Source organism: Scophthalmus maximus, chromosome 16 (assembly GCF_022379125.1).
Source record: "Scophthalmus maximus strain ysfricsl-2021 chromosome 16, ASM2237912v1, whole genome shotgun sequence".
Classification (NCBI taxonomy): domain Eukaryota; kingdom Metazoa; phylum Chordata; class Actinopteri; order Pleuronectiformes; family Scophthalmidae; genus Scophthalmus; species Scophthalmus maximus.
The window spans coordinates 12471826-12486456 of record NC_061530.1 but is presented as its reverse complement, the minus strand read 5'-3'; the positions used below and the strand labels follow the sequence as shown (position 1 = coordinate 12486456).

Sequence of the window (14631 nt, the reverse complement as noted above, 5' to 3'; positions counted from 1 at the left end):
CCGCCTGTCTCAGCCATTCCCTGTCCCTTCAGGTGAGTGTTTGTACATACATATGTACCATATGACGCACTCTGCATGGACCTAATGGCCTAATATTTCTACCCCTCTTCCCCCTTTACCTGCACTCTGGACGAATCTCTCACACTCTCCCAAGTAATCAGAGCTGTCGACACACTTGCTGTTGCTACATGAATGCGGTTGGCTGGCCCTCAGTTGGTTGATATCTGTGTCAGCGGTTTGGCTGAGGTGCTGCCTGCGCCGTACAGTAAGGCAGGGCTGAGAAAAATTGTTTCCTGTGAGGGTTTGAGGCCCAGGCCCATTCCTCTCCTATCCCCCGTCTCTGGGGTCCTGTCAGACCAAAGTATTTCCCTTCTCTGATTGACTCCAGAGATGTGCTGCTCGCCGGAGGGGCTGTGTCGTTGTGCGCGAATGCCTCAGGACTGTCAGATGACAGATATTGTAGATTGTATTGTTACATGGCTGCACTGTAACAGACTGAAGTGTACAAGTAACTTGGACGGTGTTTCTGATTGTAAATAGTTTAAATGTGCAAGAAGCCGGATTTACTTGGTCCTGTGGTTTGTCTTAAACTTTTCTCTACTGAATTGTTCACGAGTACAAATAAACCTCAAAACTCACTCGTGCTACATTCAGGACCCGCATGTGCAGAAACATCTGCGTGTCACATTCTATGATGTTATGAAAATCAGCAAGAGTTCGCTTTGATGGCGAGCCGCAGTGTGTTGTCTCTCTGCATGCCAGTGTGATTAAATGTGCTTCTTTGAACTTTTGTCTCATGTCATGTCAACGTGCAACGTGTTTGACATTAGAACACCAAAAAAATAATCTGTTCCCACTTGTACCTTTGCCATTGTGAGCGAGAGGCAGCGGGAGAAAGGGAAGGTCTGAGGGTTTGGTGTGTCGGTGGTTGTTTTTCCATTCATTCAGCACACGGCTGTTTCAAGAAATATTATAAGACTAATGTCACCGAATGATTGTCAGCAGCTCATATCAGACGCAGCGAGGTCAAGAGTTATTCCAAATTGTAGATCAGTTAAAAAGGATTAGAAGTCATTTCAAACCATCGTTCATCTCTTTGAAAATATCAACAATCGTTGCAGCAGCAGCTATTCTGGTTGGGATAATGATTATACACGGTCAAACATTTCCTGGTTCCAGCCTCTGAAACATGAGGATTTAAAGCTTTTTTCATTTGTCATACAATGATAAAAACATGATAAACTTTCATATCTCTGGATTTTCGAACCCTAGGCCAGATAAAACAAAAAATCTCCTTCACCTCTGAGAAACTGTAATGAAAAATTATACTTATGTCAGATTGTCAGGTAATAAAAGTAATCATTAGTCCCATAGCAAAGACTACCTATTGTCTGGTTAATAAAGACGTCTAATGACAGGGTTTGCATTAGTTACAATGTATGAATATCAATGATTTTCTTCAAACATATCTTGTTTAATACCACACAACAAATAAGGACCTGAAGGTTGATGAAAACAAGTTTACATCCCAATATTGGTCGGAAAAAACGTAATTACACTTTTCTGAAGTCATCCAGCTTATATATGTTGGTATTTTACATTTTGACTATGAATACTGCAGGGAGACTTCTCCTGCTCTAATGCCACACTGACATCAGCCTGGCTGCAGTTCGCCCCCGTTAGCCCAACATCTTTTTCTCTTTAAAGCTTTTGACATCTGCGACTGTTTAAGTTGATTCTTCGGAGCGAACGGTAAAGATGATGTTTTAAGTTACAGTATGACAGTCAGCAGATCACACGGGCCATATTTCACCCATAAAGAAAATTCCTGTTTGGGTTTTGGGAATCCCAAACATTTGTTTGCGATTAAATTTAATTTCATGCTGAACAAACTGCCCCGTTTTCCTCATATGACAAAATGCTGCATGTTGCACGTGACAAGACTATACAGAAGAAACATGCAAAAATCAACTGTGTAGAGTTTGTGATGCTCTTTTTTTTTTTTTCTTTATGGGCTTCTGTCTGTAAAACCAGCAGAAATTTAACAGTTGTCTTCTGCATCGTGCTCTTTGTCTTCTTGAAATGTATTTTCTGTGTTTTCTCAGTGCAGACATTGTTCTTTCCTTTCGAGAATTGAGTTCTGTGTCACCCACTGCAGAAAGGAAGTCACCACTCACGGTACATTACAAGCAGTGAAATGCTCACTATTAGCGGAGGAGTAAGGGGTGGCAGCCAGTAAAAACCCAGACAGAGCAATAAAACGCTTCAAATTTAGGAGTGGCATCATTAATTACTGTAACACAGCTCCTGGGGTCCGCTGGGGCCGAGGGGCAGTAAACCTCTGCTAATTCATTTTTAATGGCGGAGTTCAGGTGCAGAAATGACAGCAGGAGTAAATCATGTAAGAAAAGCACTACTGAGTAGTGGATGATGGATGACCTCTGTATATAAACAGGGATTTTGTTTTGTTTTTTATTATCAGGACTCTGCATTCCTCATGGCTTTTTTTTGGTTTTAAAAAAGAAGTTTAAATAACACAGTGAAAACGTCTGTACTTAATAAAGTAATGGTTTTCATAGTTCCCTGTTTAAATATATTTCTGCCTGTGGGTCCGCTTTATCTTCTCTCACCATCACCAGTCGCCTCTCTCTTATCCTTATGCAACCTTTTCTTGCTGACTCACGATTATGTCTGTGCGTCCCCATAACAGCCTCTTTTTCAGTGTGAAATAACCGGACAGTAGAGGGAAAAGACCTGGACCCTGATGCTGTATATCTGAAATGTTGCCAACAGAAGGCCGGTGTAGATGTGGAGCCCAAGATGTCACTGGTGGACAGGATGAAGATCCTCAAGCAGAAGGAGGAGCAGTGGAAGAACAAAGGCAAAGGAGCAGCCAACGACTCGGTCCAGTTCACCGTGGCCGGACGCATGGCCAAGAGAGGTGCGTTTCTTCTGAGTCGACTGAGATCGTTGTTCTGCGTGTGTGATCAAATCATTCCTACACACTCTCCATCCCGCTGCATTGCTCTTACATTCCTTCAGGTCTCTTTCGGGTCTTACGTTTGCTTTTTTATGTTTACAACTGCATATTTAGAAGTTTTACTGTGTCTAAAAAGCATCATAGCACATAGTCTAGAAAGGGCATAGTCTATAATATCTTCGGGGTTGTTGGATCCTGTATGCATGACTGTATACTGTATGAGAAATGAAGATGGGACCTTAATGATTCTATTCAGAGCTGCAGTGATTATATTGATTAGCTGACCATTAGAAATCAAATTGAAATAAAGTGTCTGTATTTTCTCTGGTAAAAATGCCATTTATTGTGAGAGTTTCCTGCTGAATATCTTTGCACTCTTGTCTGTTCAAGACAGACAAAACAACACACTATGTTATATGTATATTTGTTACTCCTTACATATTGATATACCCTATATTTTAATTTTTTAGACAAAAGAAGTAATTGATTTAACAGAGAAGATATTTTTCAGATTAATGTGTAACAAAATTGATCATTATTTGCCGTCCTAATTTCTCCCTCTGTGTTCCACCAGGTCTCGTCTCTGACACAGGAAAGGAGGAGTCTCCTCTGATCTCTCTCAAGAGGTCTAATTCCACACCTAAGAAGCCACATGAAGGTAAATCAGAAGTGCCACTAATTCCACATGACTAAGATTTTTCTTGACTGTTTTATAATCACATTAATGCCAAAAGTGAATATTGCACCAAGCCACAACTGTTTGTTTCTACGGGACAGAAATCTCCAGTAGAACTGATGTCAAGGTGGAAGGAGACAAAAGGCTCGACAAGCTTGAGTCCTTCCTTGACAAGCTCCATAATAAAGGTACAATCCCCTGTTTGTTAAGGTTATACTTACTCATACCTTATGTCATATTGTCCTCACTCCAAAAGCACAATTCAGCAACGAAAAGACGTCATTAGCAAAAGGTCTGTGTTTACACTTCCTGTTCCATCCCTCCTGTTTCCTCATGTCATGGTGGGCGGGTCAGGTGTGGGCAAAGGCAAGACCTCCACCATCGAGGTGACGGCAGAGACGGAGAAAGAAGTGATGACCCTGGATGACGAGGAGACGTTCGGCAACTTCTACAAATCTGTGTCGATACTCCACGACTCCAGCGTGGTGGTTACTGAGGAGGACCTCAGCCAGATTCAGGCCAACACACCAAAGTTCGTAAACCATTTTAGTGCCATTTTATTTTTTATAATTCCTTAAAGGTATTAATAAAACATTTGAACTCATATTTGCTCTTAAATCATTCAAGATTGTTTGTCAAGCTCACGTCCTGTGTTGCGTGTCTTTATAATCCCCACTGTTTTGTGTATGAACGTCTCCAGGCTAACCTCAGCATTAACTGAACACAAGCGTGCAGTGCGACCAGCCCGGAGAAACCAGGGCTCCAGGAACCCTCTGCGAGCTCTGGCCGCCCGCAACGACCTCCGGCAGGTTTACACCGAACAGAGGCTCAATGTCGCCTCAGTGGAAACCAAGAGGATCCAGGTGGAGAGGAGTAAGACTGCCCAATCATACCTACTGTCGCTCTGCTAAGGATCTTAGGTGGCTCAGCAGCTTTTAAAGAACCACCACAAGTTAAAGCCACAAAAACTATAGAAAAACTATCAAAAGAATAAGATTACACTCACTATGTCAATAAAATCTCATGGTTGCACATTTCCCATCAGTTCCCCTCAGCTGATGCAGATAATTGGACATTGTTAACTATAGGGGGGCGTGTGTGTGCGTGCGTGTGCGTGTGGGTGTGGGTGTGCGTGCACATTCAGCAGGTCAATGATCAGTTCCCTCCCAATCCCCCAGACCTTATTTAGACTAGAAGAATCTACTTTGTGTCAGTTTTAGTTTCTGTTGGACTTTTAATTGAATTACTGTGAATACACTGATACATGATTTCATCCTGCTTCCCCGCCGAAGTCTTAGGAACCTGGTTACATGTTTACGTGTTCAAACAAATCACCTTTCTCCAGCAGGACCTTTGTTTGAGAGATTTGATGTCTCTTCACTTACCTGATTACAGAAATGGGGTCTCTCGTTCACGTAGTGTTTTTTAAAAAAAAAAACGGTTTCTTAAGCATATGCACAGTGCATACAAGAAAAAGTTGAAGTTGGATCCTGTTTATCTGTATTCAAGGACTGAAGATAGTCTGAATGTATAAGCAGCTGTACTTGTGAACTACCTGATACATTTCCTGTATTTCACTATTTTCAGAGATTCAGAGTTCCTCTATAAAGTTACTCTTCACAGACTTGGCTGACCTCAGAGACCTGTTCACAGTTTAATAGGAAACGAGACGGCAGCAATATGTGCTGTCTAGTTCCTCCACATGAAAGAAACTAGAAAAAAATGAATGCCTAATCTTGGTGGTTTAATCACTGCATCAGTTCAACGTGTCAATTGTGTCATTGTCTCTCTTGCTTTCTCTCCCACCTCAGTGGCCAAACACTCCAACCTGGCCGATGTGGCCTTGGCAGGCCTCGCCAGCAAGGAGAACTTCCGCAAGGTCAGCCTGCGCAGCGTCAAGTCCACCGATGTTGTGACCAACAACAGTGCACTTCCCTTCAACAAGCTCATGCTTATTCGCATCAAAGGTCAGACACACTGAGTTGTTGTTTACCATGAATACCTGTTGAATGCTGCTGTGATGTTTGGTGATTTATCACTCATAACCATTTATTAGGAAGAGGACAACAAGTGTGATACTAAACAAAAAAAAGAAACATTCATTAACAGATCACATAAACGCAATTGAGGTGTGGAAATAGTACAATATCCTTTGTCGCTGTCTGTAGGTCGGAGGCACGTCCAGGTGCGCTTGGTGGAGCCCACAGCTCACTCTCTAAACAGTGGCGACTGCTTTCTTCTCATAACGCCAAAACACTGCTTCATGTGGAGTGGAGAGTTTGCCAACGTCATCGAGAAAGCCAAGGTAGGGAAAGGCTTCAGAACCAGCATTGTCACGTTTAGACAGGTGCTGCTACTGCTCCATAAAGCTCAAACTAACATAAAAAGGCTGCAAAAGAAAAACTATTCAAACTTCCTGTCCCACTTATATCCAGGTCTGTTTTTTAATCTGCCGTGACTAAATAAAGAGGCAAGTGTTCCACCTCTGTACAGTTGCAACTCATACATTATTCTTTGTGCGAGCAGGCATCGGAGATGGCATCGTTTGTTCAGGCCAAGAGGGACCTCGGCTGTAAGGCGGCCCAGGTGACGATGCTGGAGGAGGGTATCAACACTGACAGCAGATGGGCCAAAGAGTTCTGGAGTCTGCTGGGAGGAAAGACCGCATACCGAGGTGCATACACACAATGATTAATTATGTAATGTCCTGAAGGAGGAATGTCAGCAAACAAGGTCATCTCTGCTCGGCACAATTAACAGTTCACATGACCACGCTGCTCTTCGGATTTTACTCTGCCGGTTTCTGTCTTTGCTCAGCAGCAGAAACCTCTAACAGTCTGTGTGACAACTGCACCCCTTGTTCTGTTACACATCTATACTGTATGAAATGTAACGTAATACTACGCTTGTTTTTCTAATGAACACTTTGCTGTGTTAATACTTTAATACTCAGGCTTGAAGCGTTGTTTGCCATTTGACGGATTGTCTGTTCAACCACTCTGCCCCCCTGCTGTTCTCCACATATGCTTACCTTGCTCTGTGTGCTGTGTGTTACAGGGGCGGGGGAGCCGGAGGAAGATGAACTGTACGAGAATGGGGTACTGGACTCTAATGGGGTGTATAGACTCCAGGGAGACAAACTGTTGCCTCATGAAGATGCATGGGCCTCCATCCCGAGTGTCTCCATGCTCGACTCTAAGGAGGTAAAACCACTATGAGAGTAATGACTCCATAAAAGTTTGAGACCTGCATAGAAAGTCAGAAAAATAATGAAATTAATTGTTTTAAACGGAGAGATGAGAATAAAGAAATCCCTAAAAGTCCACAAGGACATTTCAGTTCATGTATTTATGTTTCTGTTCTCTTTTATCGTATCAACTCGTTCCCTCTTCCTGCGGCTGCTCATACCACACACTAGGTCTTGGTGTTTGACTTTGGCGGTGAAGTGTACGTGTGGCATGGGAAAGATGTGCCCTTGGGTGACAGAAAAGTGGCCGTCAAACTGGGCAAACAGCTCTACGCCGGCAGCTACGACTACAGCAACTGCAGAGTCAATCCTTTAAATGCCTCCTGCACCAATGACGATGTGCCCCAGTGAGTATGACACGCTGATAACACCCGGCTGTAAGAGTTTTTAAGGTTATTAGTTGTGTTATTGTAGCCCCTAGTGGTTTTATTTTGCCAGTACAACTACACATGATAATGTGTGTGTGTGTGTGTGTGTGTGTGTGTGTGTGTGTGTGTGTGATATCCAGGCAGGGGGAGGGTCGTCCGAGCTGGGCTCTGTTTGGCAGGCTGTCTGAGCACAATGAGACGGCACTGTTCAGAGAGAAGTTCCTGGACTGGGCCGAGAAGAAGAAAGAGGAAGCCGCTCAAGCTGAGGAAATCAAGGTGGATGAGATTAGACTTCACTGTAGCGTGTACGCATTGTTAAAATTAGTAAAATAACAGCCCAGTCAATAGCCTATCTGTTTTAAAGGGAATCAGATATAAAACTGCTTTAGTGCTTCAGCGAATTATTATATACTGAATGAAATAACAAACTTCCTCTGTCTGCTCAGAGTCCAGTCCATTCCGCCGTCCGCTCCCCACTCGACTTGGAACTGCAGCCTTGCGATGCCAGAGCGCTGCTGGACAACGAGCCCGAGCCGGTGAAGTCTGTCCTGGAGGGAGTCAATGTCCAGCGTGGACACGGCCTGGTGAGGACGGAGGACGGTCGGCAGGCTGAGCTGTCTACAGTGGCCGTGGACGCCTGGCACATCAAGGAGCACAGTGAGGAGGAACTGCCCAAAGAGAGCCTGGGCCAGTTGCACGAGGGCGATGCCTACATCATCCGCTGGAAGTACTCCGTCACCACACTTGGTCAGTCATGTTTTTAAAAAATATTAGTAAAACCTGGAGGAAATTAATGGCAAGAGGAATTAGTGTCTCATCCCGTGGGTTGACTGTGGTTCTGTTCTGTCAGTGGGGAAGCGGCAGAAACCCGGCGAGCTGAGTGCCGGGGCTCCTGGGAGAGAGAGGACAGCTTGTTTTTTCTGGCAGGGTCGACACTCCAGCATCAGCGAGAAAGGAACCTCGGCTCTGATGACAGTGGAGCTGGGCAGCCACAGGGGATCGCAAGTGAGTCTCAGTTCATTGCGGCCACGCACATGCAATATAATGTTGTTTTTTATCTGCGTTGAAAATGTGCAAATAATTCTTTAACCACTAAATGAATGCCTCATTCATCCATCTACATAGACTCATAAATGAGTAGTCATAGGTAGAACTGATGCTTTCTGCATCTGATTTGTATCCGATTTGTGTGGATCCAGGTGTTGGTGAGTCAGGGGAAAGAGCCACCTTGCTTCCTCCAGGTCTTCCAAGGAGGTTTGATCATCCACAAGGGCAGCAGAGAAGATGGAGCCGACAACATGGGTAATTAAAAAAAAACCACCACAGTTTATCACGTCCAAAAAGAGCTCCCAGAGAGCGGTTTTGCCCTTGCTTTGGTGAAGAATCCTCAAAAAGATTCCTGGATCCAGATCCAGATACTTACCCCCTTCCAAAATGTAATCACCTGTTACTATATACCCAACTTTTTCATGCAAATCCACCTTTAACTTTTTGACAGTTAAACTGAACAATTGCCTTTTAATTTTCATATGTCTAAATATCACCTTTTTTTTTACAAAGATATTCTAATCTTCTAATGTTCAGATGGCTGGAGGTTGTTCTGTGTCCGCGGTGAAGCAGCAGTGGAGGCCTCGCTGGTGGAGGTGGACTGCCAGCGTGTGAGTCTGCGCTCACGTGCCAGCCTGGTGCTTCTTAACGCTCAGACAGCTCAACTCTACCTGTGGCACGGCTGTAAAGCACACGCCAGTGCCAGGCAGGTGGCCAAAAGAGCCGCGGACAAACTAGCCCAGAGGTAAGACAGTTGAGCGGATGTGTGTGATGGATGCACCTATGGCTGCTGTGGTGCAACTAACCGCTGTGTTCTCTGTGTTTGTGTGAAGGTGTCCCTCGGAGTTGGGTCTGAGCAGCACCAGCACTGTGAAGGTTGAGGAGGTGGAGGAAGGAGCTGAGCCCTCAGAGTTCGTGAAGGCTCTGGGCATGAAGGAAAAGAAGGCCTACGACTGCATGCTGCAAGGTGCTTCCTCGCTTTCGCACGCGCTACTTTCAACAAATCAGCAGCTTCACAATTTATCAGCGAGAAAAGGATCATTAATGAGATGTTGTCTCCAGATCCAGGGAAGTACAACTACACCCCCCGGCTGTTCCGGCTGAGTGCCAGCTCTGGGGTTTTTGAAGGGGAGGAGCAGCTGTATCCTGCTCGGGTGACGGAGGGAGTCGTGGCAATGCCGTTCCTGCAGGAGAACCTCTATGCCACACAACAGCCAGGTACCACATACCTGTAGCGTATATGGTTATGATGATTTCTGTTAAACTAAAAATCTCCATTTTTTTCTGGGATATAAATCAAAGTAAAACTGCCTCAGATTTTAAGTTAAAGAGCCAGTTAGAGTCAATACTGGGTTACAAATGTGTCTGTATTATGTTTGAGCCTTGCCCAAATAAGATTCATTTTAAAATCAATTCAATTACTTTACCTGTGAGTGATCAGTATTGATTTAATGTAAGTAACTTCTTTTGTTAGGTCACGTCAGTGGCTGCACTGTAAATCCGTTATCGAGTTATTTGTCAAAAATAATTTGTACACTTCAGAGATTCATCTTAATAACATACAATGTTTGGTTTATCAGTCATCTGTAAATATGATAACAAAATAACCTTTCTCGTACAAGACGCAAAGAATCACAACTCAGAAATTGCAAAAGTGTTAAGTTATGCTTTGTTCCCTCTTTCAACGTTGGACTGATGAAAACTTATCAAGGTGCTCGTGTTTAAAAGACTCTTTCACTTGCTTCCCTGTTGATGTATTAAGTATTTATAGTTGTGTAACCATCCAACCTTCACAACAACAACAAGAACAGTTGACTGTTATGGCTTATTGCTGCTGGATGTGAAAACTACCATCCTGTCTCATCCTCCAGCCCTCTTCCTGCTGGATAACCGTATGGAGGTTTACCTGTGGCAGGGCTGGCAGCCTGAAGACACTCTGTGCACCGGCTCGGCAAAGATGCGCTGGGACAACGAGAGGAAGTGCGCCATGGAGACGGTGCTGCAGTACTGCAAAGGTCAGAGGTCACAGGCAGGAATTTTAGCAGAAAGCCCATAAAGGCTAAAATGTTTATAGTGTGTACTCTCATATTTTCTGTCTAAAGTGATCATCTACATCAAGAACAGTCATCTATATAAGTTTTTTAATGCATATATATTTTCTTTTGAATCTTAAATATATATTATCTTGCTTTTTAAAAATAACACTGACACTAGTAACATAAAACTTCTTTTTTTTTATCACAACCTTTGCATTTTAGTTTTCATCTCTTCTCCAGTACTGATTAATTATGAATTTACAGAGAAGAGTTTACGGCGCCCCCCTCTGGCGTACCTGGTCCACGCAGGATGTGAACCTCTCACCTTCACCAACATATTCCCCTACTGGGAGAAGGATTCCAGTATCACTTCAAAGGTGGGAGACTTTTCTCTTTTCATTGTGATGTTCACGTTATATATTCAAATCTGTTATTTAACAGAGAAATGGAAACTATTGCAGTACTACAAATGTCACATTTGTCTACCTACTGTAATTGTATATGTGAATGCAGGTGGAAGGCTCGAAGAACAAGGTGACCTTGGTGAAGGATGCGCTGTCGAAGCTCAGTAAGCAGCAGTACTCCATCGAGGAGCTGACCCGCAAACCGCTGCCCGAGGGAGTGGACCCTCTGCGCCTGGAGGACTACCTTTCTGACCAGGACTTCAAGGTAGGACACATTAGATGCTTTCAGAAGGAAGTCTGCAAAATGTCTGGAATTGGGTCCAGTCACTTTCTGAAGTTTGCTTTTGACATATGACGCAGCAGGAAATTGCCTGAGTCAGACGTGTTCACATGAACAGGAAAATTTCCTTAGAAAATAATATTCAAACACAACTTATGAGCACTGACAAGAAAAAAGAAATGGACAGAAAAAAAAATTATAATGTGCCAGAAACCTCCTAATCGTTAAATTAGTAGCTTGTAAGTTTATGTTTATTCGGTGCCAAGTTTAATGACAGCATGTTAGAGCACATTTACATGTATCCAAATTTTAAATGTGCTAAATATTCCTTCAATAGAAAGTAATACAGTAAACAATGAATGACTGGATCAAGACCTTTGTGTAAAAGCAACTTTTATTATTATCAAAATGTTGTCACATGTCTCCTTTACTTTTTTGTAGACTCTTCTTGAGATGAGTCGAGTTGAGTTCAACGCTCTGCCAAACTGGAAGCAAAAGAATCTGAAGAAAAGCAAGGGTCTGTTTTAAAACAGATGGTTTTGTACACAAACTCGCCTCTTCTTTACGTTCTCTGCAGCTTTTCTTACTTTAAAAAAACAAAAAAACAACAACAATGTCCTTATTTTGTAAAGGAAAAAGAAAAGCGAATGTACAATTTTGTTCAAATGTTGATCTGTTTTTAATAACAATCCCACTTTTCATGTTTCCCTGTGTCATTGAAATATTCTAGTCAATACTTATGTGCAATTGTTAATCTTTTTAATGGCAAGAGATTTTCCATGTATGGTCAACAAAAAAAAAGTTACCCTCATATTATAAATATGTAATATACTATGAATGAATGTTTTTATGTTTACTCCAGACATGTCGATTTTTCGGGTGTTTTTTGTGAAAATTGCCCGCGGTGTCAAACTGGGGGGAGTTATTCATCGATTTCTAGATTAACTCCAACACTGAGGTCAACAAAAGAAAAGCAAAGCAAAACAAATCACAGTCCAGCGAACAATCCCTGTAATTTGTGGTCGATTGACAGAAAAGTGGTGGTGTCAAAATAAGACTGTATTATAAACGTCTTGTGCTTCGATTGAAACGGCAAAGACAAAAGTTTATATCTTTTAACTTTTTTGTCTATCATGAAACCAAAGAGTAAAGTTCCAAAGATTTTAATATTAACTCTAGCAGAAATTGGTCAAAACCAAAACATGAAAGTTTAACTTAGCAATCATTACGATGTGATGACTGACTCGTCATCGTCGTACGAACTGACCCATCCAGTTTGGTACTGAATAGTTCCCGGTTCTCATGAATAACTGCCTATTAACGGCTTACTTGGGACCAAACCTACTCTTTTTGTCGTAAAGTGTGTGTCTGTGTGTGTGTGCGCGCGGGCATATGTGTAAATGTACAACGAAAAGTATTAAGTGTGTGTATGAGAGAGAAAGTGTGTGTGCAGTATAAACTGCCTTTTAAAGCGACATCTGTCCATTCAGTGGTATGTTTCTGTATACTGTCAATATGTCTGCCTGTAATGTGCAAATTGGTGCATCTTCACAAACATTTTATTTCGTTTTCTGAACAATCCCATTTTTATTTTTTGCAACGTGCATTTTTTGTTTTCATTGATACACAGGATCTGCATTATATGTGGATACAGTGATCAGGCCAGCTTTTTTTTTTTTTTATTTCCTGGCACATAAAAAAAATATTAACATTGGTGGCAGGGAAAAAGAGATGCTGATGCTCAAAATTCCCTTTTTTAAATAAAATGTTTTTAAAAAATTTGGTTCTGTTCTTTCAAACTGCACCAGCGTTGCATGCCGTCGTGGCACAAACAAGATCTATATGACATGTTTCACATCAGACATTTTGACATGTCCCAGGAAGAAATGTGATGGAAATGATCAATTACAAGACACTTGATGTTATTAGTGCTTTATGGCAAGTCAAAATGTCTGCTGTGAAAAGGCCTGCTGGGATCAATACTTTGGCAGGTGCTGCTGTACAAAGACAACACTGTGAGTCTTTGGAATAGCTAATCACATTCATTCATTTATTGGTGTGTGTGTTTGTAAAGAGCTGTAGTCTTTTCTGTGGACCTGAGGAGTGAACTTTCATGGCTCCCCACGCAAACTGCCTCAGAGCCCAGAACCTTTCGCAGAGCTGCACAAGCTCTTAGAGTAGGAGAGAAGACGCCAGTTAAACATCTGTGGAAGTTTTTGAGAAGGAAACTGGTGAGGTGTAAATAGAACTATTTCACAGTTTCCAAACACCAAGACCCTGCACAGTCTGTGGACTCTAATCACTTCTCCGACGACTCCCATTTCATTCATTCGTAAAGCTCCAGCCAGCGTGTACAACACCAGAGCTGGACGTGCCCCCAATGTAATCCCGTCCAGGATTAAATTGGGTTTTGTCCATTTGCATGTGTTTTCTTCAGCTTTTTGCTTTTACATTTCAAAGTAGCTCCTATATTAAATGGATGACTTCCTGAAGCGTGCATGTGGCTGCACCTTTGCAAGTTACCATAGGGTGGAAGGACAACAATGGCGGTCGTGTCATATTTAACCACCAGGGGGTGCTGTCAGTCCAACTTTGACCTTCCGGTAGAACATGTTCCTTTTCTTGCCTGTGCTGCCTTTTGGGCCACCACATAATCACAACGTGATGACAAGAAAATGAAACATTCAAAACCGTGAGGAAACTCTTGCAGCGGAATGAAACAGTTTTTGTTTTTGTTTTGTGGGTGGAGGTCTTACCTGACTCATGTATGGGATGAGGTGTTTTAAACACCTGCTTGGCTGACACCCAGGGTCACAGAGAAAAATATGTCCAAACACTCGGTGTGTGTGTGTGTGTGTGTGTGTGTGTGTGTGTGTGTGTGTGTGTGTGTGTGTGTGTGTGTGTGTGTGTGTGTGTGTGTGTGTGTGTGTGTGTGTGTGTGTGTGTGTGTGTGTGTGTGTGTGTGTGTGTGTGTGTGTGTGTGTGTGTGTGTGTGTGTGTGTGTGCGTGTGCGCGCGCGCGTGCGTGCGTGCGTGCGTGCGTGCGTGCGTGCGTGCGTGCGTGCGTGCGTGCGTGCGTGTTACTATAGCTCTGCATCTCTGCAGGAGCCACACATCACCACTGACGCCAGAAACGGTTATTTCCACAACATATGGCTGAGGGGGGGGGGGTATCCTCTGCCTCCTCGAACAGCGACTGGGAGGCTCAGTTTGTTTATTTATGATCGACTCCTGTCCTGCCAGCATTAATCGCGTGCATCGCCCCGGCCCTCCTCCTTTGTGACTCTTATTTCTTGGCCGGGAGCAGTTCACTTCCCGGAGCATCCGACGGTCAGAAAATCACTGCTCCCTGTCAAGAAATACTCATGCATTTTAGTACAGCTTGTCATTTTTACGCTTTCGGTTGTTTTTTCTTTCCCTTTCAATTATTGTTGAACAAAATAAATCAATGCATTAGCACTGTGTTAATTATCTATGTGAGGCTAGGACAGCCAGCGGCTTTGCTGTAGCAAAACGCTGATGTGTGGCTGGTGGCATACTAAAATGAGAAAAGTATCAATCGTTTCCATTTAATTAAAAGTGGACTTGTGCAAA

The 14631-nt window shown here is 43.0% G+C and overlaps 1 protein-coding gene across 5 annotated transcripts in view; it reads left to right on the top strand.

The window, feature by feature from the left end:
* svild (supervillin d) overlaps window positions 1-12560 on the top strand; it is a 41720-nt gene extending 29160 nt beyond the window's left edge. For all 5 annotated transcript variants that reach the window (XM_047327598.1, XM_047327599.1, XM_047327601.1 and 2 more), the window contains 21 exons: window positions 2794-2941; window positions 3555-3638; window positions 3758-3844; window positions 4011-4188; window positions 4357-4529; window positions 5468-5623; window positions 5825-5961; window positions 6183-6330; window positions 6714-6859; window positions 7075-7250; window positions 7412-7547; window positions 7718-8018; window positions 8122-8276; window positions 8471-8573; window positions 8856-9063; window positions 9152-9285; window positions 9381-9536; window positions 10190-10333; window positions 10619-10731; window positions 10868-11023; window positions 11480-12560. In XM_047327598.1, coding sequence (XP_047183554.1) covers window positions 2794-2941; window positions 3555-3638; window positions 3758-3844; window positions 4011-4188; window positions 4357-4529; window positions 5468-5623; window positions 5825-5961; window positions 6183-6330; window positions 6714-6859; window positions 7075-7250; window positions 7412-7547; window positions 7718-8018; window positions 8122-8276; window positions 8471-8573; window positions 8856-9063; window positions 9152-9285; window positions 9381-9536; window positions 10190-10333; window positions 10619-10731; window positions 10868-11023; window positions 11480-11566 — 3126 coding nt within the window. In that variant the 3' untranslated portion in view covers window positions 11567-12560. The remainder of the gene's footprint in view (window positions 1-2793; window positions 2942-3554; window positions 3639-3757; window positions 3845-4010; window positions 4189-4356; window positions 4530-5467; window positions 5624-5824; window positions 5962-6182; window positions 6331-6713; window positions 6860-7074; window positions 7251-7411; window positions 7548-7717; window positions 8019-8121; window positions 8277-8470; window positions 8574-8855; window positions 9064-9151; window positions 9286-9380; window positions 9537-10189; window positions 10334-10618; window positions 10732-10867; window positions 11024-11479) is intronic.
* The last annotated feature ends 2071 nt before the right edge of the window (window positions 12561-14631 follow it).